General features: G+C 46.2%; 2 protein-coding genes across 3 annotated transcripts in view; both read left to right on the top strand.

The window, feature by feature from the left end:
• Window positions 1-19,884, top strand: part of CPVL (carboxypeptidase vitellogenic like) — a 628,799-nt gene that overhangs the window by 530,744 nt on the left and 78,171 nt on the right. The window lies entirely within an intron of this gene.
• The window catches only part of LOC146789455 (uncharacterized), an 81,194-nt gene that overhangs the window by 59,939 nt on the left and 1,371 nt on the right, over window positions 1-19,884 (top strand). The window contains exon 4 of the mRNA XM_085630052.1: window positions 2,526-2,593. Coding sequence (XP_085486178.1) covers window positions 2,526-2,593 — 68 coding nt within the window. The remainder of the gene's footprint in view (window positions 1-2,525; window positions 2,594-19,884) is intronic.

Here is a 19,884-nt window from a genome sequence, read left to right on the forward strand (position 1 = left end):
GGGACGCGCGGATCCCGGTAACCACCACCTCCCAGGGCAATAAATAAAGAAAATTGAGGGAGCTGCCCAGACCCCCATTGAGCCCCAGGAATCGCCACCTCTCCAGGGCTACAATAAACATTAAAGATGGGGTCCGCGCAGAACCCCTCGCCCGGCACCGGGGACCATCAACTCCCTGGGCCAAATACTTATTAAAAATGGAGGGGACCACCACTTCCCTGGAATGGCCTGTGCACAGAGAAGGCGGGGGCCATGTGGCACCCCTCTTGGAGCCATTAATGGCCCTGGGGACTGCCACCTCCTGCTAGGTCACCGGGTGCCCATACTGGGACATAGCGGTTTGCTTTTGCTTGGAGGGAGCTAACAGCTCCCACCAAGCAAATGCAAACACTTCCCTTCCAGCAAGCAGGAGCTGTCAAAATGCTCCCACTTGCTGAGAGCGGAAACTTCATCTCTTTCCCTGCTCGCAGTCATTCAGGCAGGGAAAGATATGAAACTATTGCTCTCACATGCAGGGAGCTACATTTCCAGCAGCTCCCTGTGTGCCAGAGCAATGGCAGCTACTGAAGGAGCCGAGGAGCCGGATGGTCCCTATCCAGCACACTGGGTGTGACCCGGGCACCCTGGGATAAATGGGTGGGCCCTGGAGAATGGGGTCCCAGGGGCTGAAATCGGCCTGGGCAGGAGTGGCCCTACAGCCCCCTTCTCCCATTCAATTAAGGCTGAGCCCTGGGGATGGGGTCTGCGGGGCCGCAACAGGCCCGAAATGGGGCTGCGCAGCCCCCTTCCCCATTCCATTGTGGCAGGCTCCAGAGGAGGGGGTCCCCGATGCCTATATCACCCAGGAAGAGGGGCCGTGTGGTATCCGTTCCGCACTGAATTGTGGCTGGGCTCCTAGTGATGGGGTTCCCGGGACCGCGTGGGACACCGCCCCCATTAAATTTTAGTCAGGGATGGGTCCCCAGGGCTCAATTTGGCCCAGGGGATGGGGGTCACACAGCACCCAACTTTCCCCATTAGCTGTGGCCGGGCTCCGTGGGATGGGGTCCCAAAGGCTGTTCTGGCCCTGATTCACATTTCACAGAAATTAAACCTCAGCAGGAAGCACTTACAAATATAAACATAGCAGGTGCCCCGTTGAAGCTCCACTTCTATAAAGGACATATGATCCTAACTCCTGGGCTTGGCAAAGGCAAAGCAAGTGTATGTGTATTTTCACAGCAATTCCATATTGAAAAAGGATTTTAAATTCTTTGTGGAGGTGACTGCATCGTTGATCTAATGGAGCGTAATCTGTATGGGACTGTGACGAGTGGGTTCTTTGTTGTCCTGTCCTGGTGAGAGCAGAGTCCATGGTTCTCCCTTTGCCAGATTTGAAAATTGAAGTTGTATGCGGGGGGGGGGGGCTCCATGCTGGACAGAGGAGTTTACCAAATCTCTGATGTCACAGAGATACTTATAAAGTCTCCAATAAAAGAGCGTCCATATCGCTTTAATTACTTTGTTGGGCAGACTGCATCTTGTGACTGTATTTATTATGGTCAGGAGAATATGCTCCTTACATAGTTATTGACAAAACCTTGCTGCGTTGGGATTCGGAGAGTTTGTTTGCGTCGATTTACCCATTGCTACCGACTTTGTTTTCACGACGGAAACTTACACATTAGTTAGATTCTGATTGGAAGCTCAAGACCGGTTAACCTGAAACAGACTGATCTTTTATGCGATATTCAATAAGGAAAGAGCCTTGAAAAAGTCACTTGTGTGACGAAACACAAGTTGGCTGTGCTTTATGATGTCACCTACTCCATATGATCACTGTGCTTCATGATGTCACCTACTCCATATTGTTGAAGATTTCAACTTGCACATAATAAAGAGACTTGGATTCAACATATGGGATTTCTCGCTTATTGGATCACATAACTGTACTTTGGACCTTACTTTACAGACTCTGGATTTGGTTGCTTACTGAGTGCTTTGATAGCTCTTTGTATGCATAAACATAGCAGATGCCCCCGTTGAAGCTCTACTTCTGTAAAGGACATATGATCCTAACTCCTGAGCTTGGTAAAGACAAAGCAAGCGTGTTTCTCTGCAATTCCATATTGAAAAATGATCTGAAATCCTTTGTGGAGGTTACTGCATTGTTGATATATTGGAGCGCAACCTGTATGTGACTGTGAGGAGTAGGTTCTTTGTTGGCCTGGTGAGAGTAGAGTCCATGGTTCTCCTTTAAATTGCTAGGCGTATGCAAATGTGGAAATTACTTGGATGCTTCTCTGTTTGGCCCCACCCACCTTAGTAGTATCCAAAGGTCTTCCTGCCTTTTGCAAGGATGATGGACAGCTTAAGAAGTGGCTTCCCCGGCGTGTTACCCACCGATTTTGGTAAGGAATTCTTGATGCAGAGGAATAAGAGGACATCGCCACCAAACGAAGAAGCACTTACCTCATATAGTTAAGAGGAAGGACCCTTGTTTTATGGAGATTTACCTCTTTATAGTCTCCTCATCTTCTCTATAGGAGGATTCATGTTATCACATATTTCCGGATAACAACGCACCAGGAACAATCACATTGCCAAAACGCACGTAAGTTCATTGGTAACATTTCCTCGTGCTCCGTTACGCAGCTGTAGTGTAGAATATGTACTGGCCATTTACCCAAGAAGGTATCGCTTAGTAATTAACTAATATAAAGAACTTCACTTGGGTAGAGACTACGTTGCTCACTATGAAGGGGGGCGCGCAACTAGCGGTGCTCCTACCCTGGCTCAGGCTACCATGTCATGAATGATGTAATGTGACGTCATCAGCAGTGCATTGCAGGGGCACGAGTTCTAGTTAGCTCTAACTATAACGCTGTTTTTCTCTGGTTTTGTAGAAGTGAAATATCCGACTAACTATAACGTCCCTGAAACCTTTTTTTTCCAGTGAATAAATATATATAATATTGCAGCCAGAGGTTGCATTGCAGCAAACAAAATGGATTATGAGTGACATGAAAACGTGCTTCGACGCCTCGTCAGGGGTAGTAAGCGCTATATAAATGCAATTTCAATACAATACATGTGCCAGGATAGCGTGGTGAGTTTGACATGCCTCAGATAAGTAAGGACTGGGACAAGTAAGGAGATGGTTAATGTCTTAAACATGCGCTTATTTAAAGTGTGCTGTTCTTAAGTTACTAAGCAATTCAAAGTGCAGGGTGTTGGCAGGCTCATTAACAAAATAATGTTTTTCTTCTTGGCCTCTGTGACTTTAAGAGCGACAAACGTCGTTTAGTCTGGCTCCATCGTTCAGTTGTTCGAGTGTCTTTTAAAACAAAAACAATTGTATTGATTCATCAGACTTAAGTAATGACCTTACTTAACGTTTTAAAATACAATGAAAGTGTGAGGCACCTTGTGGCTTCTTTAGCATGGTCTTCTCAAGCTAAAATTCCACTCGCTCATGCCGAGAAAATGTGCACTTATATTTTGCTTTGAGTTGCTATGGGAACTCCCTTGGCACTGAAACTAATGGGTATCCGGGCGCGTATTTCCTTGTGGAATTATACTCATTTTAATCTCATTCTTGTACTCTGTTGAAAGCAGCCCTCTCCTCCTCCATTTGACACCAGTGACACCAGTCCTGGATGGGGAGGGAGGGGGGGGGGGTGAGGGTGTACATTTTCACACAAAGTCCATTGCGGGCGCCTCTGACTGACCATCTTTCTCCACTGTAGTGATTGTGGGTCCAATCCTATCGGGGACCTCTGCAGACCCAGCTGGGGTTCCCCTTTCATCACCCGTTTGTTGATTTTTTGCACCACCAAGTGGGCCATTTGATTTCACAATTCGACATTTTGCTCTAGTCTCCAAAACATAAAACATCTCTTTACATACTTTAACATTTTTTCCACGGGCGAAGAAATCTCTCTAGCCTTGAATAACGCTTCTAGCATGACCGCTTCTCTTTTCTGAACCTGCCAGTATTTTGTCCCACAGGCACGAAATAATTAAAGTTCCACTGTCATTTCTACATGATGAAGTGCTAAGTGACACCCACGCCTATACGATGTTTTTGTCATGTTATACTCCCCATTCTCGACATTGTTGCTTTACCAGAGCCAGACACATAAACATCCCTGCATTACTTCATGAAGCCGACCCCAGCCTCTCGTGGTAAATTGTGATTAGACACGTACGTTATTGTGGAGCGCAAACAATTGTCAAAGAATGTAAATATTTTATTACAGACCTCAAGGCATGCTGGAACATGTGGAAATATACGGAGAACTGGCGTCAGGGGAACAAAATATGAAACATACGGATCTGAACTCGATTCTAGTGCGCTCGAAAGAAAAATCTAAGAGAGCTGCGCCCACGTTCTCTTCCAAGAAGCCAGCGCGTGCAATAAAGAACACCGTAGAGTCCTCCCGGTTTAATCGCCTCGGCTTAGGTGCGAGACTAACACCAGCCAGGAAGTGACGATAACGTTTGTTGTTAGAAGGACGCGGGACCCATTACTTCCTTTTGTCTCTTGCGCAGAGGGTATTTTCAGTCTAGGCCTTTAAATTTCGCTAACAGATGTCCCCCGACCCCCCACCCCAATAAATCCGTCTTGTTACTTTATGGAGTACATTCAAGGCGGGGGTTGACAGCTGTTCCGCCGTATGCAGACTCTCTTCTGGTTTACCCTTTAGGAACCCCTGACTCTGCAAACATGGCGTGTTTAACAAAACAACAAGCGGCGATGGGAACCGGAGCACTTCCGCGAGTTGAGTCGGCGAGGGATGAGATGCGAGAAGATTAAAGGAGTAATAAAGGTCTGCATTGTAACTCCACTCACACGTGTGTAGCACCGTTGTCAACTAACTTGGTCTTAAGGGGTGATTATCAACCAGTGCGATGGTTCCAGAGCAGTCACTCCCTTCACAGTTTGCAGTCTGTAGCGTGTCTCGCGAAATGGAGACACTTGAAATGCTGGGGAGTGTTTGATTTGGGCCAGTAAAAATGAATGTGATGGAATTAAAAGTTTAGTTTGATTCCTTATGCTCTGTCGCTTTCCTGGAACACGTCTCTAGTCTTGCGAGAACAGATAAAACTCTTCTGAAGCGTGCTCTCAAGATGCTGTTTATTACCGCTGGTGCCAGTTCCAGCCCGTGCATTCCATGTATACAAGTCGGTTCCCAGCAGGCCCGGCTCCAGGAATTTTTAGTTGGGTGGGCCAAGAGTGTATTTGGGTGGGCCACTGCAGGCACCAATATGTCGCTTCTTGTGGCAGCCTACAAGCCCTAGATTACATCATATCTATTTGCAAACAGTCACCATGATACAACGGATTGGTTCTGAGTGTATACAGAGCATGTGGAGAGTTATTTGAAAGTAAGAGCAATGTCTGGACCTAAGTGCAGACCCTCAAATTTCAACACACCAGGCATGATTATCCACTTTTCTACCATCCCTCTCCTGTGCACCTTATCTCACAGCTGACCTTGGGCCACAGCCCCATATCAGCCACCATCCAGCTCCACTCTAATTATTCCCGTAAAAACATTAGTAAAATCCCCTTCAAACTTAAAACTTTGAATATAGCAGTAAATATAATTAGCACACACTTTAAAATATGTTCCACAGTTGCCCTAATGACCTGAATAAAACCAAAAGGCCATGACTGGGCCGGCTTTAGCTCTGGTTTGTAAGTCTTTTTTGGCCCCCACCAGTGACCTCTTTCTCCGCAGATACAATTACTACCACCCTCCAACAGTGGCCTTCATCTCTCCATAGCCCTTCTCTTATATGCATCTCATTTGTTGTATAGCACTACTCATATCAGTGTACAGCAGAGGTCTTCAAACTTTTGGGTGCCGAGACCCCCCCTGTCAACATTTTCAGTCGTAAGGACCCCCTCCTGATAAACATTTCTAAACCTGTAGGCAGGGCTTCTGGAATTACGAGGCAGGTGAGGACCAAATTACACGACAGGCTTGACTAAATTGTGTGGGAAGAAAATTTAAATAATGTTATGTGATGCAGCGTTATTTTGGGCTAGAATTGCTTCATTATTTTTCATTTTTTTGCACACAGTAACACTGAGGAAAGATTTCACCCCATCAATACCAGTTTAGAACCAAAATACAGCAATTAACATCAGAAACATGTCTAGTCAACCTTTGAGATGGGCCATCCACTCCACAGGAATACGTGCTGCCATATTAGAAGCTCACCTGGCCCTGGCCGGGAGCAGCAGGGGTCCCTTAAAACCCTGGCGGTCTTGTGCAGAGTTAAGCAATTTACCCATGCCACTTTCCTCTCACCCCTCCCTTCCATCCCTCTCTCCTCTCCTCTCCTGGATCCCTCTCTCACTTTGCAGGCCATTTTATTTCACCCCTTCTTACAACTTCTAAACTCTCCCCATTCAACTTCTCACTTCACCCTTAATCACCTCTTGCCATTCTGCCTTTTCACTGCCCTCATCTCTAACAGTTTCTCGCATTTATCTCATGGCCTCTCTGGCCCTGTCACCTCCCGTGCCCATCTGCACTTCTCATTCATCTCAAGTCTCTCCATTCAAATTGTTGTCTATTTGTATCTTACACCTCTCCCGTCCCCCATTCATCTTTCACATCTATCCTTTGTTTTTTCACACCTTCTTGAACCAATGTCCCTCTCCCCTGTTACCTCAGCACCAGTGCTTAATTTGAGAAGGTGGTTTCCGTTGCTCCGCACTGGCACCTAATTGTGCACACTGGCAATATGACCATCTGCCACATGCCACTTGATGGCTCTGTCTGTGTAATTTATAGATGAGCAGAACAGCTGTTTATTAATTCAATATACATTAAAAACGATAAACTTCTGACATCCATGCCATTCTTATAGCTTTGTGGGCTTGAAATAGTCACACTTGTACAGTGTTATGGTTGGTAGTTGCATAGGTATTGACATTGGCCGCACATGCAAGGCAGTGGGTGGTTAAAGTTGCAGTGGCCTACTGGTGAGGTTCCTGGCACATGTTTAATTACAAATTAATCACTGCTCAGCACCCACCCCAGTACTCCCTCTCTTCCCCGATCGCTGCTGTCCCTCACCAATGTTGCATCAAATTACTTTTTAGGTCACAGATCATCTCTCAGCTATCTTCTCTCACAGTTTGACAGTAGCCCTCCTCTGTGCCCGCAACTTATCCTCACACTCACTTCTTGCGTGTCTGCACTTCCCTTCGGCACTTCACATTTCTCCTCATCCCTGGCCTCTTCAATCGAATTCTCTCACTCCCTTGCTGTACTTTCTCATCCTCTCATCTCTCCTCACCGAGCACACGGGTCGGACCCGTATGCTCCTCTTGGCCTGTGCCACTCTGCTTATTGTTCCCTAATTCAGGAAGGCACGAATTGTCTGTCTTGCTGTTTTGGTGCAGGCCACACAGTTATGGAACGTGCACCCTCCTTTGCTTCTCTCCACCAAGACTCTATTATCCTTTAGGAAGATATAAAAACCTGGCTCTATGCTCTGTAGGTCACCCCTTTTGGCTGGTTCTCCTTCCCCTTCTGTATGTTTCTCATTTGCCTTCAGGCAGCAGATGGCTATTAGCCCCAGGACACCTTTTGGTAATAGCAGCACACTACAAATGTAAATAATAATAGTAGTAGGCAGAAGCATAGGAGCGACTAGACCCAAACTTCGCGAGGGGGCCTACACTCCCAGGCAGGGCTGGCCATAGCACTGGCCACAAATGGCGCAACAGTCTTTTTTGGTGCCCCATCCCCATTTCCTCCTTCTCCATAAATTCCCTCACTACCACTCACCAACAAAGCACCTCATCTCTCTGTAGCACCTTTCTGACAAACATTTTTTTTTATAGTGCTACTCAGTTTACTCACAGTTCTGTGATCTGCTTAGTACATGTTCTTTGTAGCAGGCACATTAACCCTCTGCACTCTGTGGTTGAGAAGTGTGCCCATGTGAGTGCACGGTGAGTGATGCAACAGTGTGAGAGTAGCGAAAGAGGAGTTGACTGCAGGGTGAGTGAGGTTACCATGAATTTGGGTGCGGATGTAAGTGCAGAGTGGGACAAATGAATGCATGGTTAATGATGGGCTTGTTTGAGCAAGTTGCAAATTGAGCAGTGAGGGGACAGGTGAATGAGGTGTCGCATGAGTGCATATGAGTGGTGTGACTGCAGGCTGAGGTACAGGGTGAACAACGCAAGTGCATTGTGATTGCAGAGTGATCACTGTGAGTGCAGTGTGAGAGGGTGAATGATGTGAGTGCATGGTGATCAGTGTGAGGGCATTGCGATCGCTGTGAGTGCAGGGTGAGCGTGAAAGTGAAGTGTGAGAATGAGAAGTGAGTTCTCTGAATGCAGGGTGCATTCCCAAACACTTGAAGTAACTCAGCATATTATTGACGGCAGCGTAGGGTTTAAGACATAAGTTAAACTATTGCTATTCTGACATTAATCAGGGATCGAGGGTGGAGGAAATAAATAATATGCTGATCCTGCAACACACTTCCAGTCCTATGGTTAGGGTTGCCTGCTCATTATTTTGATGTCCCAGACAGTACAAAAATAAGCAGTCACCTAAAGCTGTATATTTCAGCACTCATCTGTGCGTACTTGGAACAGCAAATATAAATAAAAGCACTTTTAATTGTGTTCTAGGGCTGCCTCAATGATCCATGACTGATAATTAAAGGGAACAAAGACAGAAAAGTCACATTACGAATGAATGCATATGATTTTATTTACAATCCCATTTAGTGTCAAAAGGAGGCCTTTGCAGGCTCTTTAAACATCAAATGGCCGGTATTTCTCTTCTTGCAACCCTACTTTATATTTATTTTCATGAAATGCATTCTAACACACTACTGCAGTAAATGTGAAATACAAATGTAAGGAAAAGGCAGAGTTGGGGCCCAGGGGGTACTGGAACTAGAAAAAATCAGTAAGCACTTTACAAAAGGTATGTAAATCTGCAAATGGTCCTTAAGGACCTGTGAAAAACTCAGGAGATAAGACTGCAGACAGCCCAGCGGAGCCCACAGCAGCTCGAGCTGAGACACACTACGGGGGAGGAGGGGGGGCTGAATCCCTTGTGCCTCGCAGAAGTGTGACCGGGAAAGCGCGACCCCCTTTCTACACGGCCCCCCTGGGGGTCGCGCCCCACACTTTGAAGACCCCTGGTGTACAGTGTCAATACTTTACACCACTTACACATTATACCGAGACAATGAATCATACAAGATTGTAAATCAGTCTATAGGGAATGTCACATAAGCCAATGAGGATTACAAGATGTAGGAATCACATGGCATCCATACTGGTGGGCAGTATATTTTAAGAGGTTTTGGACTGCGGAAGCACAAACTCAGGATGTAAAGCATACCCCAGTGGTTGGGGGTTGGCTTTACTAATAAAAATGTATATCGGCCCAAACTCTTTTTAGCAACATTAAAATAATTAAAGACTGGGGAACTTCTAACTATATAGTAAAACAAAAAAAGTGATGTATCTATACCATTCATGTTTCTATGCAGTTCTTTCATGACAGTTCATAGGTCTGTCTTATGTTAGTTTTGTAACTTCTGAACTGCAAGTAACACAAAAATCTCTGTGACAAAGGCAGTAACCCACTGAGCTATCGAAATAAAATACAGCTTACCAACAGGCAAAGGACTGCTCTCCAACAGGACCATTAATCACCAGTTCTCTGGACATTTTTTATTGTTGTCTTGCATCCATGGCCATGATAATGATTAAAACAATTTAAATGAAGCATACACAAAGTATGTGCCTTGCTGGGCCTGTGCAGATTTTTAAAATAAAAACAAATAGTTACACATTCTCTTACCTATTCCTTGTGTCAAAGCCTGATCTGATAAGCAGCTGCAGGAGTCAGGAAAGGTGACTCAGAATAAACAAACTTATTTTCTCCAATGCTGAACGGAAATGGAAATATCCACGGCAGGACGGTAGTCAAAAGTTACTCGGTGTCAAATAAAGAATTTGTTCCCTTCGCTGTGCTCCTATTGTACTTGCACGACACAGTCCACGTTTCTAAAAGGAATTGGGTGATTGGGGATTGGCTGTGAGAAAGAGCCCAGGCCCAATAACGCATCTCCCAAACTATGAAGAAAAGCAACGTTTGGCGCAACGTTTTAAATGAAAGTAGCTATTTTCTATTGGCCTTCATGTACTCACTGCGAGGGCCAAGGCTCATATTTGGGTGGGCCAGGCTCCTTTCACATTTCATAAAAGTGCTGCCCAGACCAGCTTGCAGTCTCTTCTAGATTTTTCACTCTTTTTTTGTACCTCCTATGCATAGATGATATGCATATACCCACTTCTGCTAGAAAAAAAAGTTATCCAAAGAACTCTCTATTTGTTCCTCACCCCATCAAGTACACCTTCACTGGTTTCATCACAAACACCTCATACAACGTGTCTATCTATACTGTCTTTTATATATATATATATATATATATATATATATATATATATATATATATATATATATATATATATATATATATAATCTACTGGCGGTCGCCAGTAGATAGTTATAGTTAGGACCGAGTTTCCATAGGAAATCTGAAAATTCTATTTTGAATAACTTTGGCGCCGGTTGACCAATCCTCGCGAAATTTTCAAAACTAATGGGGCGCTCCGCTCAGCTCCTACCCTGAAAGTCTCGGGGTGATTCGTCAAGCGGGGGCTGAGAAAAAAGCGGGGTCCCAAAACGCGTTTTCCCCATGCATTTTCCCATAGGACCTTTAGTCGAAGGTACAGCCCGAACGGCTGAACAGAATTACTTGAAATTTGGCAAAGAGGTAGTCCTCAGGTCAGGCATGTGCCTTTTGCATATATGGTGTCAATCTGTTCAGTAGTTCCTGAGAAAATTGCATTTAAAAGTACATAAATATCTATAAGCGCGCACCCTGCGTGCACCCTAACGTGCGCGAGCGCAATTCTGATTGGTGGTTACATGTCAGTCAACATTCAAATCAGTCGAAATCAGGAAGTGTCGGCCGCCATTTTGTGTGTTTGGTGTGTGACAGTGAAAAAGAAAGGTGGAGAACGTGAAAAGGGGGCAGGGTAGAGAGTTCCTGACCCCCTAGCCTTTGTCAGGGGGTCCCTGAAGGACCCCGAAGGGTGAAAAAAATATTTTATTTTATTTTTTCAAAAATTCGCAGGGTGCGCGCACCGTGCGCGCACGGTGAAAAACCTTAAAAAAAAAAAAAACATTTTAAACGAGCCATTCCATATTACAGGATACAGTCAATCTATAACTATATACATAGGTAGTTTATTGTAAAATAAATATATAAAAAATATAATACATACATAACTTAGCATTTAAAAAATCTTACAAATTCACTTTAAAAAACCATAGGTTTCACACATGTTATAGTTAGCTGGACATTACACTCGTAAAAAACCAATGAAATTCCCCCGTTATAGTTAGTTCAGATAACTATAACTCGCGCGACCGCCACTCTATCACAAGGATGATGTCATCAGTGATGTCATGAGTGATGCCACTGACCATGTCATGAGTGATGTAATATGTGACGTCATGAGCAGTGGATTGCGGGCGCGCGAGTTATAGTTATCTGAACTAACTATAACGGGGGAATTTCATTGTTTTTTTACGAGTGAAATGTCCAGCTAACTATAACATGTGTGAAACCTATGGTTTTTTAAGTGAATATATATATATATATATATATATATATATATATATCTCATCTATGCTAAGATGCTAGCCTTATTACATGTACATATTCATTATATCAATCCGGCACTCCCACAGCCAAAGAGACAATAGAAAAACACCCAATGAGTCCTTCAGATATTAGACCCATTACAAATACACTTCCGTCACATCATCCCATTGTGCCCACAACCAATAACTAATGATGAAGTAGGGGCCCAGCGCTCGCAGTGATTCCTAAAAACCATCACTGTTCCATCCCATAACTCCTAAAGCTAAAGTCTCATTTACTACCACCATTCCTGTTATTTCCCAATGCCCCACTTTCAGCCCCTCCACCTGAACAAAGTCGATCAGTTCATCTCTCTCCCTCATCACTTACCAGCACATTAGAGATCTCAACTATCCATCAAAAACGTAACTCCATCTGGGATGATGTATCTAATCCACTAAATGTCTTCTCTGGTCTGAGGCCATGTCCCTCTCTCTCTCTATCTCATGCCCCAATGATATCTACAAACATTCCACAGTCCCAACCTTTACACTGACTTCTTTGCTTCAAGTGGAAAACAGAGGCTTTCAAACATTAAGAGATTCTTCCACGAGATCTCTCCACACTCCAACCAAGACATTGAATCTTCCTCTGACAATGCATCCAAGGTAGTCCTCATCAATAATTCTCACATCATTAAACCCCTCTTTTCTCACTATCAGACACAGAATCTACAGACCCAAAAAAGTAATTTATTTTCAATATGTTGATCAACATCTGCATTCCTGTAGTCAGTACCCCCAGTCATAACATACTATAGCCTTATAGCCAGCCGTAGTAGGCTCTACCGGCCACTAAAGGCCCCCTCCAGCCCTTTAACAAGTGAGTGGGCCTTTAATGGCTGGTAGAGTCCACTACGTAGGGCTCTAAGGCTATTAGAACATTCCGCCCCTAGAGGGCAGAATGTTATAATTTGTAAAAACAAAGGCTTCACGGAGCCCGAGGGGGTTGTAATCACTCTCTCATTGAGATGCTTAACCTAGCATCACCTACTTCACTAAGACGTTGAAGGTATTCACTGCAGTCCGAATCATTTGAGATATTGATAAAAAATATAGAAGCTATGATCTGCTCTCTCTCACACTGAATTGACTGCGCTCCTGTAACCCTACTGAAGTGCCAGGGCACTGCAATCATACCATATCTAGAATATTGACAAACTTACTCTTGCCAGAAGTAAATACAGGTATCCTACAAAAACTGCTGACTAGTTCCACAAAGATATAAGCTCTCAGAGAAGGCTCACGAGTGCCCATGAGAGACAATTAAAGAAAACCCCTTCTGCCTGTAATTCTCAGCCCTATGGATGGTGTGACAATTGCATATAAATGATTTTTCTGCCCAAATTTTCATTTTTCTGCTCAAATTTCTAGTATGCTACGAATATAACTAAAGAGCGTTCCAAAATCATCTATGATCAATAGCATCATCAAGGATCCATCACCCAATGCTTCTAATAGTGACAAGGTAGCGAATCACTTAAAATCAAATAATAAAAAATCTGAGATGACATTGACCTTCTTGCTTGTCAATATAGACCTGAACAGCCTACTGTGTTTATGATGGCACCTTCTGTGCCATGGTTCTTGTTCGCCTCATCTCAAAACTTGACAGAATTATGCCATTTCAAGCACTAAACCATCCATTTATTTCTCCAAAACAAAACCTCTCTTGCTATTCATACAACATGTTGAGGCTTTTGTTCTCCTGTGACTTAACATCATAAACCTCTCTCTTGCTCTGGCTCGTTCCCTGGTGGAATTTACTTTGGTCATGTCTACCCTCTTCCTAAAACATAAATAAAACTTAAGCCGACTCTGACTAGCTCGAGAATTACCCTTCACTGGGCTACATTTCTGGCAAAGCTCACTAAAAAACGCATATCAACTCAATTAGAGAGATTCATATTCAATAGTCAGCCTCTGGAACTGTACCAATCGGGGTTTAGATTGGACCACAGAACCAAAATCGCTATATTCAAGATCATTGATAGCTCTCAATGGATCTCTGGGCTTGTGTTAAACTGGTTCCTCAAGCAACAAGTTTAAAAACTAAAAATGCTCTCCTACAGCAACATTAGACCATTCTTTGCAAACAGCGACTAAATCCTTTTACAAGCCCCGGTGATATCCTGTATTAAGTACTGTTGTGCTCTACTAACTGAACTGCCATAAGAACAACATAACCTCTCTCAAAGGTGCCCAATATTCAGCTGCCAGGCTTTTCTTTGGCATTCCTCCTGCTCTCTCTGGCATGCTTTCCAGCCCTATGGACCTGAAGGGGCTCCCAGTTGGAATACTGCTGACAGATCCGTCCTCACTGATGTTCCAGTGGACCAGTCACAGGTTCAGCACCCGCTCTGGTGCAGACTTCCAGCGAAGCTCTGAGATCCGCGTCTGTCCCTCCATCATTGGTGCCAATACCAGAGGAGAATCCTATACTGAATCAGATGATTGTCCTCCAAACTATCGTCAGCTCGACCCCAACCAAGGTCATGCTCCAAATCCGCTATGGTGCACCAGGTTCCGGTACAGTCTTTGTTGGATTTCATAATTCCACCACCACAGAGGTGCCATCAGTTGTTCCTCTGTCTTTTAGGCTCCGACTCGGACCAGAGATTGCCACCAGTCAGAGATGATGATGTTGGGAATGGGGATAACTAAACCCCTTCCTTTCACCCATTATAACAATAACAGTCTTTGCATGTAATTACAGGAGGCCAATGGGCCTAATACTTCCCCTGATAATAGGGTTGAATTTGCCTCTTGGACCCCCACCGGAAGAGAGTGCTTCCTGTGCCGTGGTAATTCGATGAACAGTTGAGGTCCTGAACATATATCTGCCCTCAGCTGAAATAAGGATAAAATACCTTACTGAGGTTTTTCAACCTGGGCCAGCCTCATCTGAGCCCTTGCTTTCATTTAATGAAGCCTTTACTTATACCTTCATGGGCACATAGTCCAAGCCCAGTTCATGCCCGCTGGTGAATAGGCATGTGGCCAGGTACTATAACTGGCTTCTGGCAGGCTGGTTTTCCTTACACAGTATCCAACTCCAGAAAATCCGGTGGTACAGGATTCCACCAGCAAGCGAACCCTAATTAATTTTCAATGAATCTCACAAACCCCTGTCAAGCCCCATCACCTCCCACCCCAGACAGGGTATTGAATATTGAAGTGTTCGGAAAACAAATGTTCTCAGCTAGCCTAGCATTTAAGTCAGTCATTGGTGTTTGTTTATTGGGCCTTTTAAAAATGTGATTTCTGGTTGGTATGGGCAAGCGCCTAAGCCAGGCAGAAACCGCCACTCTAGTCAGGGCAAGGGAGTTACACACGGAAGATAACCCCTGCTCTCACCCCCTTGGTAGCTTGGCAGAGCAGTCCGGCTTATCCCAGAGGCAATGTGTAAAGCGTTTGCGCAACACACTCACACAGCAGCTACACACTAGACACACCACAAAAGAAACTCCACACAAGGTTATATAAAAAATATCCTTTGTATTACTCATAAAACACATTAGATTATAAACACAAATATACACTGTGCCAACTGGCACTTAGGTATCACTTTACAGGCGATTATATACATTACAGGGCCAATTGGGCCACTGTCACAACCATCATATCACAGTTAATGAAAAACACCCAGTAATTACTGGGATTAGCACTTATGCAGAAACCACATTAGGCATAAACACATTATGCATACCTCATGTTGGGCATGAACCCCTACCATAGCGCATAGTTGCACATATCATCAAACCGTGGTGAGAACATTATGCCGAACACCAATAACATGCATAGGGGCCATCCAGGGACACATCAATACATCTGGGCATCTGAAGGAGCAGTTTGGTTAGGGAGGGAAAACACCTTTCTCCCACCTGTGGCGGGGAGACTTCCCTCAGTCCCCGCCACTTGGGCAATGGCCATAATACCATGAGAATTCCCCCTGAAGCGGCCTCCTTGCTCCTACTGCCCACAACTGAAAATAAAGTAATGCCCCGAATGCAGTCTGGAATGCAATCAGCCCCGGGTTGGCCACATGAAGCCCAATGAGGGCAGAAACCTGGCACCCGGCTGCACGGAGCGTGAGGCGGTCCGGCTGGCTACACACCAACTAAAGCTCAGCAGGCGAATCTCCACCCTACCTCTCCCCCCGGCCCCTCTTCTCGGGACTGGTGACCACTCTGGGGTGAGGGGGGCCACAATATGACTCCTCTACCTGGGAGCACCGTCGCCGACTGCAGCGTCCTCACCCGGTCTTTACTCCTTGTGCCAGGAGTGTGGGCAGCCCCCCGTTACACTAGACCTCCACTGGTCTCGGACGTCGATTCGGGGGGGAAGCCGACGCCTTCCTCCCCCCTCCTCTGTCCTGGCTCCACTTCGGAAATGCCTCCGCCTCACATCAACCAGGGCCCACTCCAAGAGAGAGAGCCCAGCAACACTCACCACTCGTTGGGGGCTGGGCAGGTGAAGTCGTAGCCGTCCGCTGCAACAGATGGCCCGGCTCTTCAGATCAGGTGCACTCGGACCGCCATCCCCGTTCTTCTGTTGGGAGTGTAGTCATGCCTCCATCCACACTCTGGAGTCACGCGGGCCTGCTTCTCATCCCGGGGGCCCCGTCCAATAAGGCAACAGGAGCCTCCAGCATTTGCTTTTAGCAGCACTGCCCGCAATCAAGCTTCCTGGGCATAGCTCCGGCCACAACCAGGCAGACTGCCTGACTTCCTCCTCTCGGCACGGCTGCTTTTCCCCCAAGCACCCACACTCACTGGGGTTTATGGAGGGGGGAGCACTCCTCTGGCACAGCTCCCCCCTTGGTTAGCAACTCTCTGCCCTCACTCTCTGCTGTGAGGACACACACGGGGCTCTCCTCTGCACCTCCCACAGTCAGGCAACAGCCGCCTGCCTTCCGGTCTCCCTGAAGCACTCACAACGCGCTTCGAGCAGTAGCCCCCCTTCCTCAAATTCCAAGGGGCAAAGGGCACACAACAAAAGAAAGGTGAAGCCCTCACGATGCGCTTCAAGCAGTAGGGCTCCCTCTCTTCAGTGGTACTAGCGACGCCTGCACCGGGATCCCGGCCAGGCAGGCCAGTACATCGGGGACACTCAGTAGGTGACCAACCTTCTGCCCAGCCAGCTCCAGATCAGCACACCAGGCAAAGTCCAGATGGTGGTTCTTCCTGGCAGTCCTCTGGCCAGGTGCAGTTCCAGTCCCACGCAGCCTTTTTTGGTCCAGTTGAGCTCCAGCAGCCTGCCGGCTGCAGGCTTTAAGTAAGCCCCCCAGCAGCACACTTTCATGGGGTCACAGCTCCAATACTTATACCCTTTAGCTTAGTGTCTTTGTTCTCCCCCTGCCACAGGGCTCTGCGCCCGGTCCAAACCAGTTCTGGGGACACTCACACCTTTTTCTAAAGGTGCACCACCACCCCCTTTGTCAGTGTAGGCCCTGCCCCAGACACACCACACGGGGGCGGAGCCAGTATTGTGGAAGGCAGGCACTGTCCCATTCAGTCCCAGGTGCTACTCCTCCCACCACTCCAAATGCAGATTGGCCTATTCAGCCTAGTGCTGACTCACCCAGCCCCTGTCACTCCAGAGCCAGACATGCAATACACATCAGGCAGGCACAAAGACACATAGCACACAGAAATGCCCCCTTCTAAAAGTGGCATTTCTGAAATAGTGATAATAAATCTGCGAACACCATTGCGCAGCATTTATTACCAAACTTGACCACTCTACTCCTCTCAGATCAAGATTTACCACTGAAGCACATATCAGGGAATCCCCAATGCATTCCTATGAGAGGGCAGCCTCACAGTAGTGAAAAAAACAAAATGGCTGTTTGTCACTACCAGGACATGCCACACAGTTAAGGCACATGTCCTACCTTTTACCTACAATGCACCCTACCCATAGGGCTAGCTAGGGCCTACCTTAGGGGTGACTGATATATAGTAAAAGGGGAGTCTCAGACGTGGCACCCACTTTATATGCCACGACACAGTGGCAGTAAACTGCGCGCACAGGCCCTGCAATTGCAGAGGCCTGAGACAGGTTTGTAAGGCTACTTTGGTGGGTGGCGCAATCAGCGCTGCAAGCCCACCAGAGGCATTTAGTTTACTGGCCCCAGGTATATGGGTACCACATTACTGGGGACTGATAGGTAAATTAAATTAGCCAAACAGGTGTAGAGCAATCTTACCACGTTTTACCATAGAGAGCACATGCACTTTACACTGGAATACAGCGATAAAGTTCCCAGAGTCCTAAAACCACCAACACCATGCCAGAAAAAAAATACCAGGAGGAAGGCAAAAAGTTCAGGGATGACCCTGCAAAAAGGGCCAAGTCCAACAGGGCCAGTATGCACACGCCTTCTGGGAAATGGCCAGCAAGATGTTACTGGCGGTCCCTGGGGAACTTTGGACCTCCTTGGCTCATGCCATTCAAGATGGTCAGGATGTGGTAAACTGCATGATTCGTGCTTGCCCTGTTACTACTGATTGTTTTGGATCAGTACTTGGCACCAGTGTATTGCTCCATTGCCATGTATGGTTGTGATCTACCAGATTCTCAGGAGACATACATGCCTCCTTTATGGATATGTTTTTCGATGGCTCACGTCTATTCAGCAAAAAGACTGATTCTGCCTTTAAAGGGAGTAAGGCCACTGCGCAGTCTGTTGCTCTTTCGGCCGCTGCCAGATTGTTACCTCACCAGTTCTGGAAATTTCAAGGCAGCTCGAGGTGTTTGGCAGACAGTCAAAGTCAACCTCCCCAGCCCCCTCTGGAGTCACCCGTGTCTTTTATGTGGTGCAGGCAAGTGTGCAAGTCATCTGGGCATCATTCCCCCTATTCTGCGGCATCCGTCTCCACACCACTTTAGCTTGCCTATGGTAGCACCCAACCACCATGTGGGAGGCAGAATCCAGTACTTAAGCAATACATCACATTGGACAGATGGGTCCTCAAAATCGTTTAGCATGGTTATGCCCCACCATCACTTTCTTCCCCAACTTACTTCCATTCCAAAACAGACTGGCTTTAGGTGGAGTACCTGTCCATTCTAATGCAAGAGGTGTGAGCTTTACTTTCCAAGTGCACTATTGAGAGGTTTCTGGACTCAAAAACTGGAACAGGTTGTTAGCCTATTTCCTCTTGCCAAAGAAGTATATAGGGCTTCAGTTCATCTTGGATTTTCGCTCACTGAATGCCTTCCTATCAAATCCTATCAAGGACAAATTCAAAATACTCAACTGCCCCAGGTTCTTTCTGCACTGGATACGGGCAACTGGATGGAGACCAATGACCTGCAGGGCATATGTTTTCAGACACCAATCCTGAAGTCCCACAGATGTTATCTGCAGTTCAAGGTAGGCCAGAATCATTTTAAGTTTGCCATAATCCTATTCTACCTCACCTGTGCCCCTCATGTGTTTACAAATGTGATGGCTGTGGTTGCTGCCCATCTTCGGAGGTTGGTGATACCTGTTTTACCCCACCTTGACAACTGGCTTTTGAAGACTGTGCTTGCCACAGTCAGTCATAGACTATCTCCAGACTGCAAACGTCCTGACTTTGTTGGGGTTCATGATCAGTGAGCCAAAGTTGCAGCTCACCCCTTTGCAGAGGCTTCCTTCTTTAGTAGCTGTCATGGACACAATACAGTTCAGAGCATGCCATCCTTTGCAGTGATGTCAAGATATTTTGCCTATAATCCCAATGTTTAAGCCTTGGTCCTGAATCTCAGTGGGAGCAGGTCTGAGCTGCCTTGGCCTGTTAGACTCCTGAATCCTACTTGTTGACTACACCAGGTGGCAAACGTGGACTCCTCAGTGGAATCTGAAGTCCCAGTGTGCCCCACACCAAGGAAACCTGTTAGATGCCATCCAGTTTTCAGAGGTAACTGTATGAGACCTGGTGGTTGCTCAAGCACATTTGGACCAAGGGCACTACCCTCTCCCTTCCCCACCCAAAGCTGACAATGGTGATGGATGCATTACACTGGATTGGGGAGGTCATCCAGGGGATCGGAGGACTCTGGTCTCCAGCAGTAACTCCAGCAGTAACTTGGCTCCAAGTTATTCTGTTGGAGTTGTAGGCCATTAACCTCATGCTGAAGG

This window comes from Triturus cristatus, chromosome 10, assembly GCF_964204655.1.
Source record: "Triturus cristatus chromosome 10, aTriCri1.1, whole genome shotgun sequence".
NCBI classification, from domain to species: domain Eukaryota; kingdom Metazoa; phylum Chordata; class Amphibia; order Caudata; family Salamandridae; genus Triturus; species Triturus cristatus.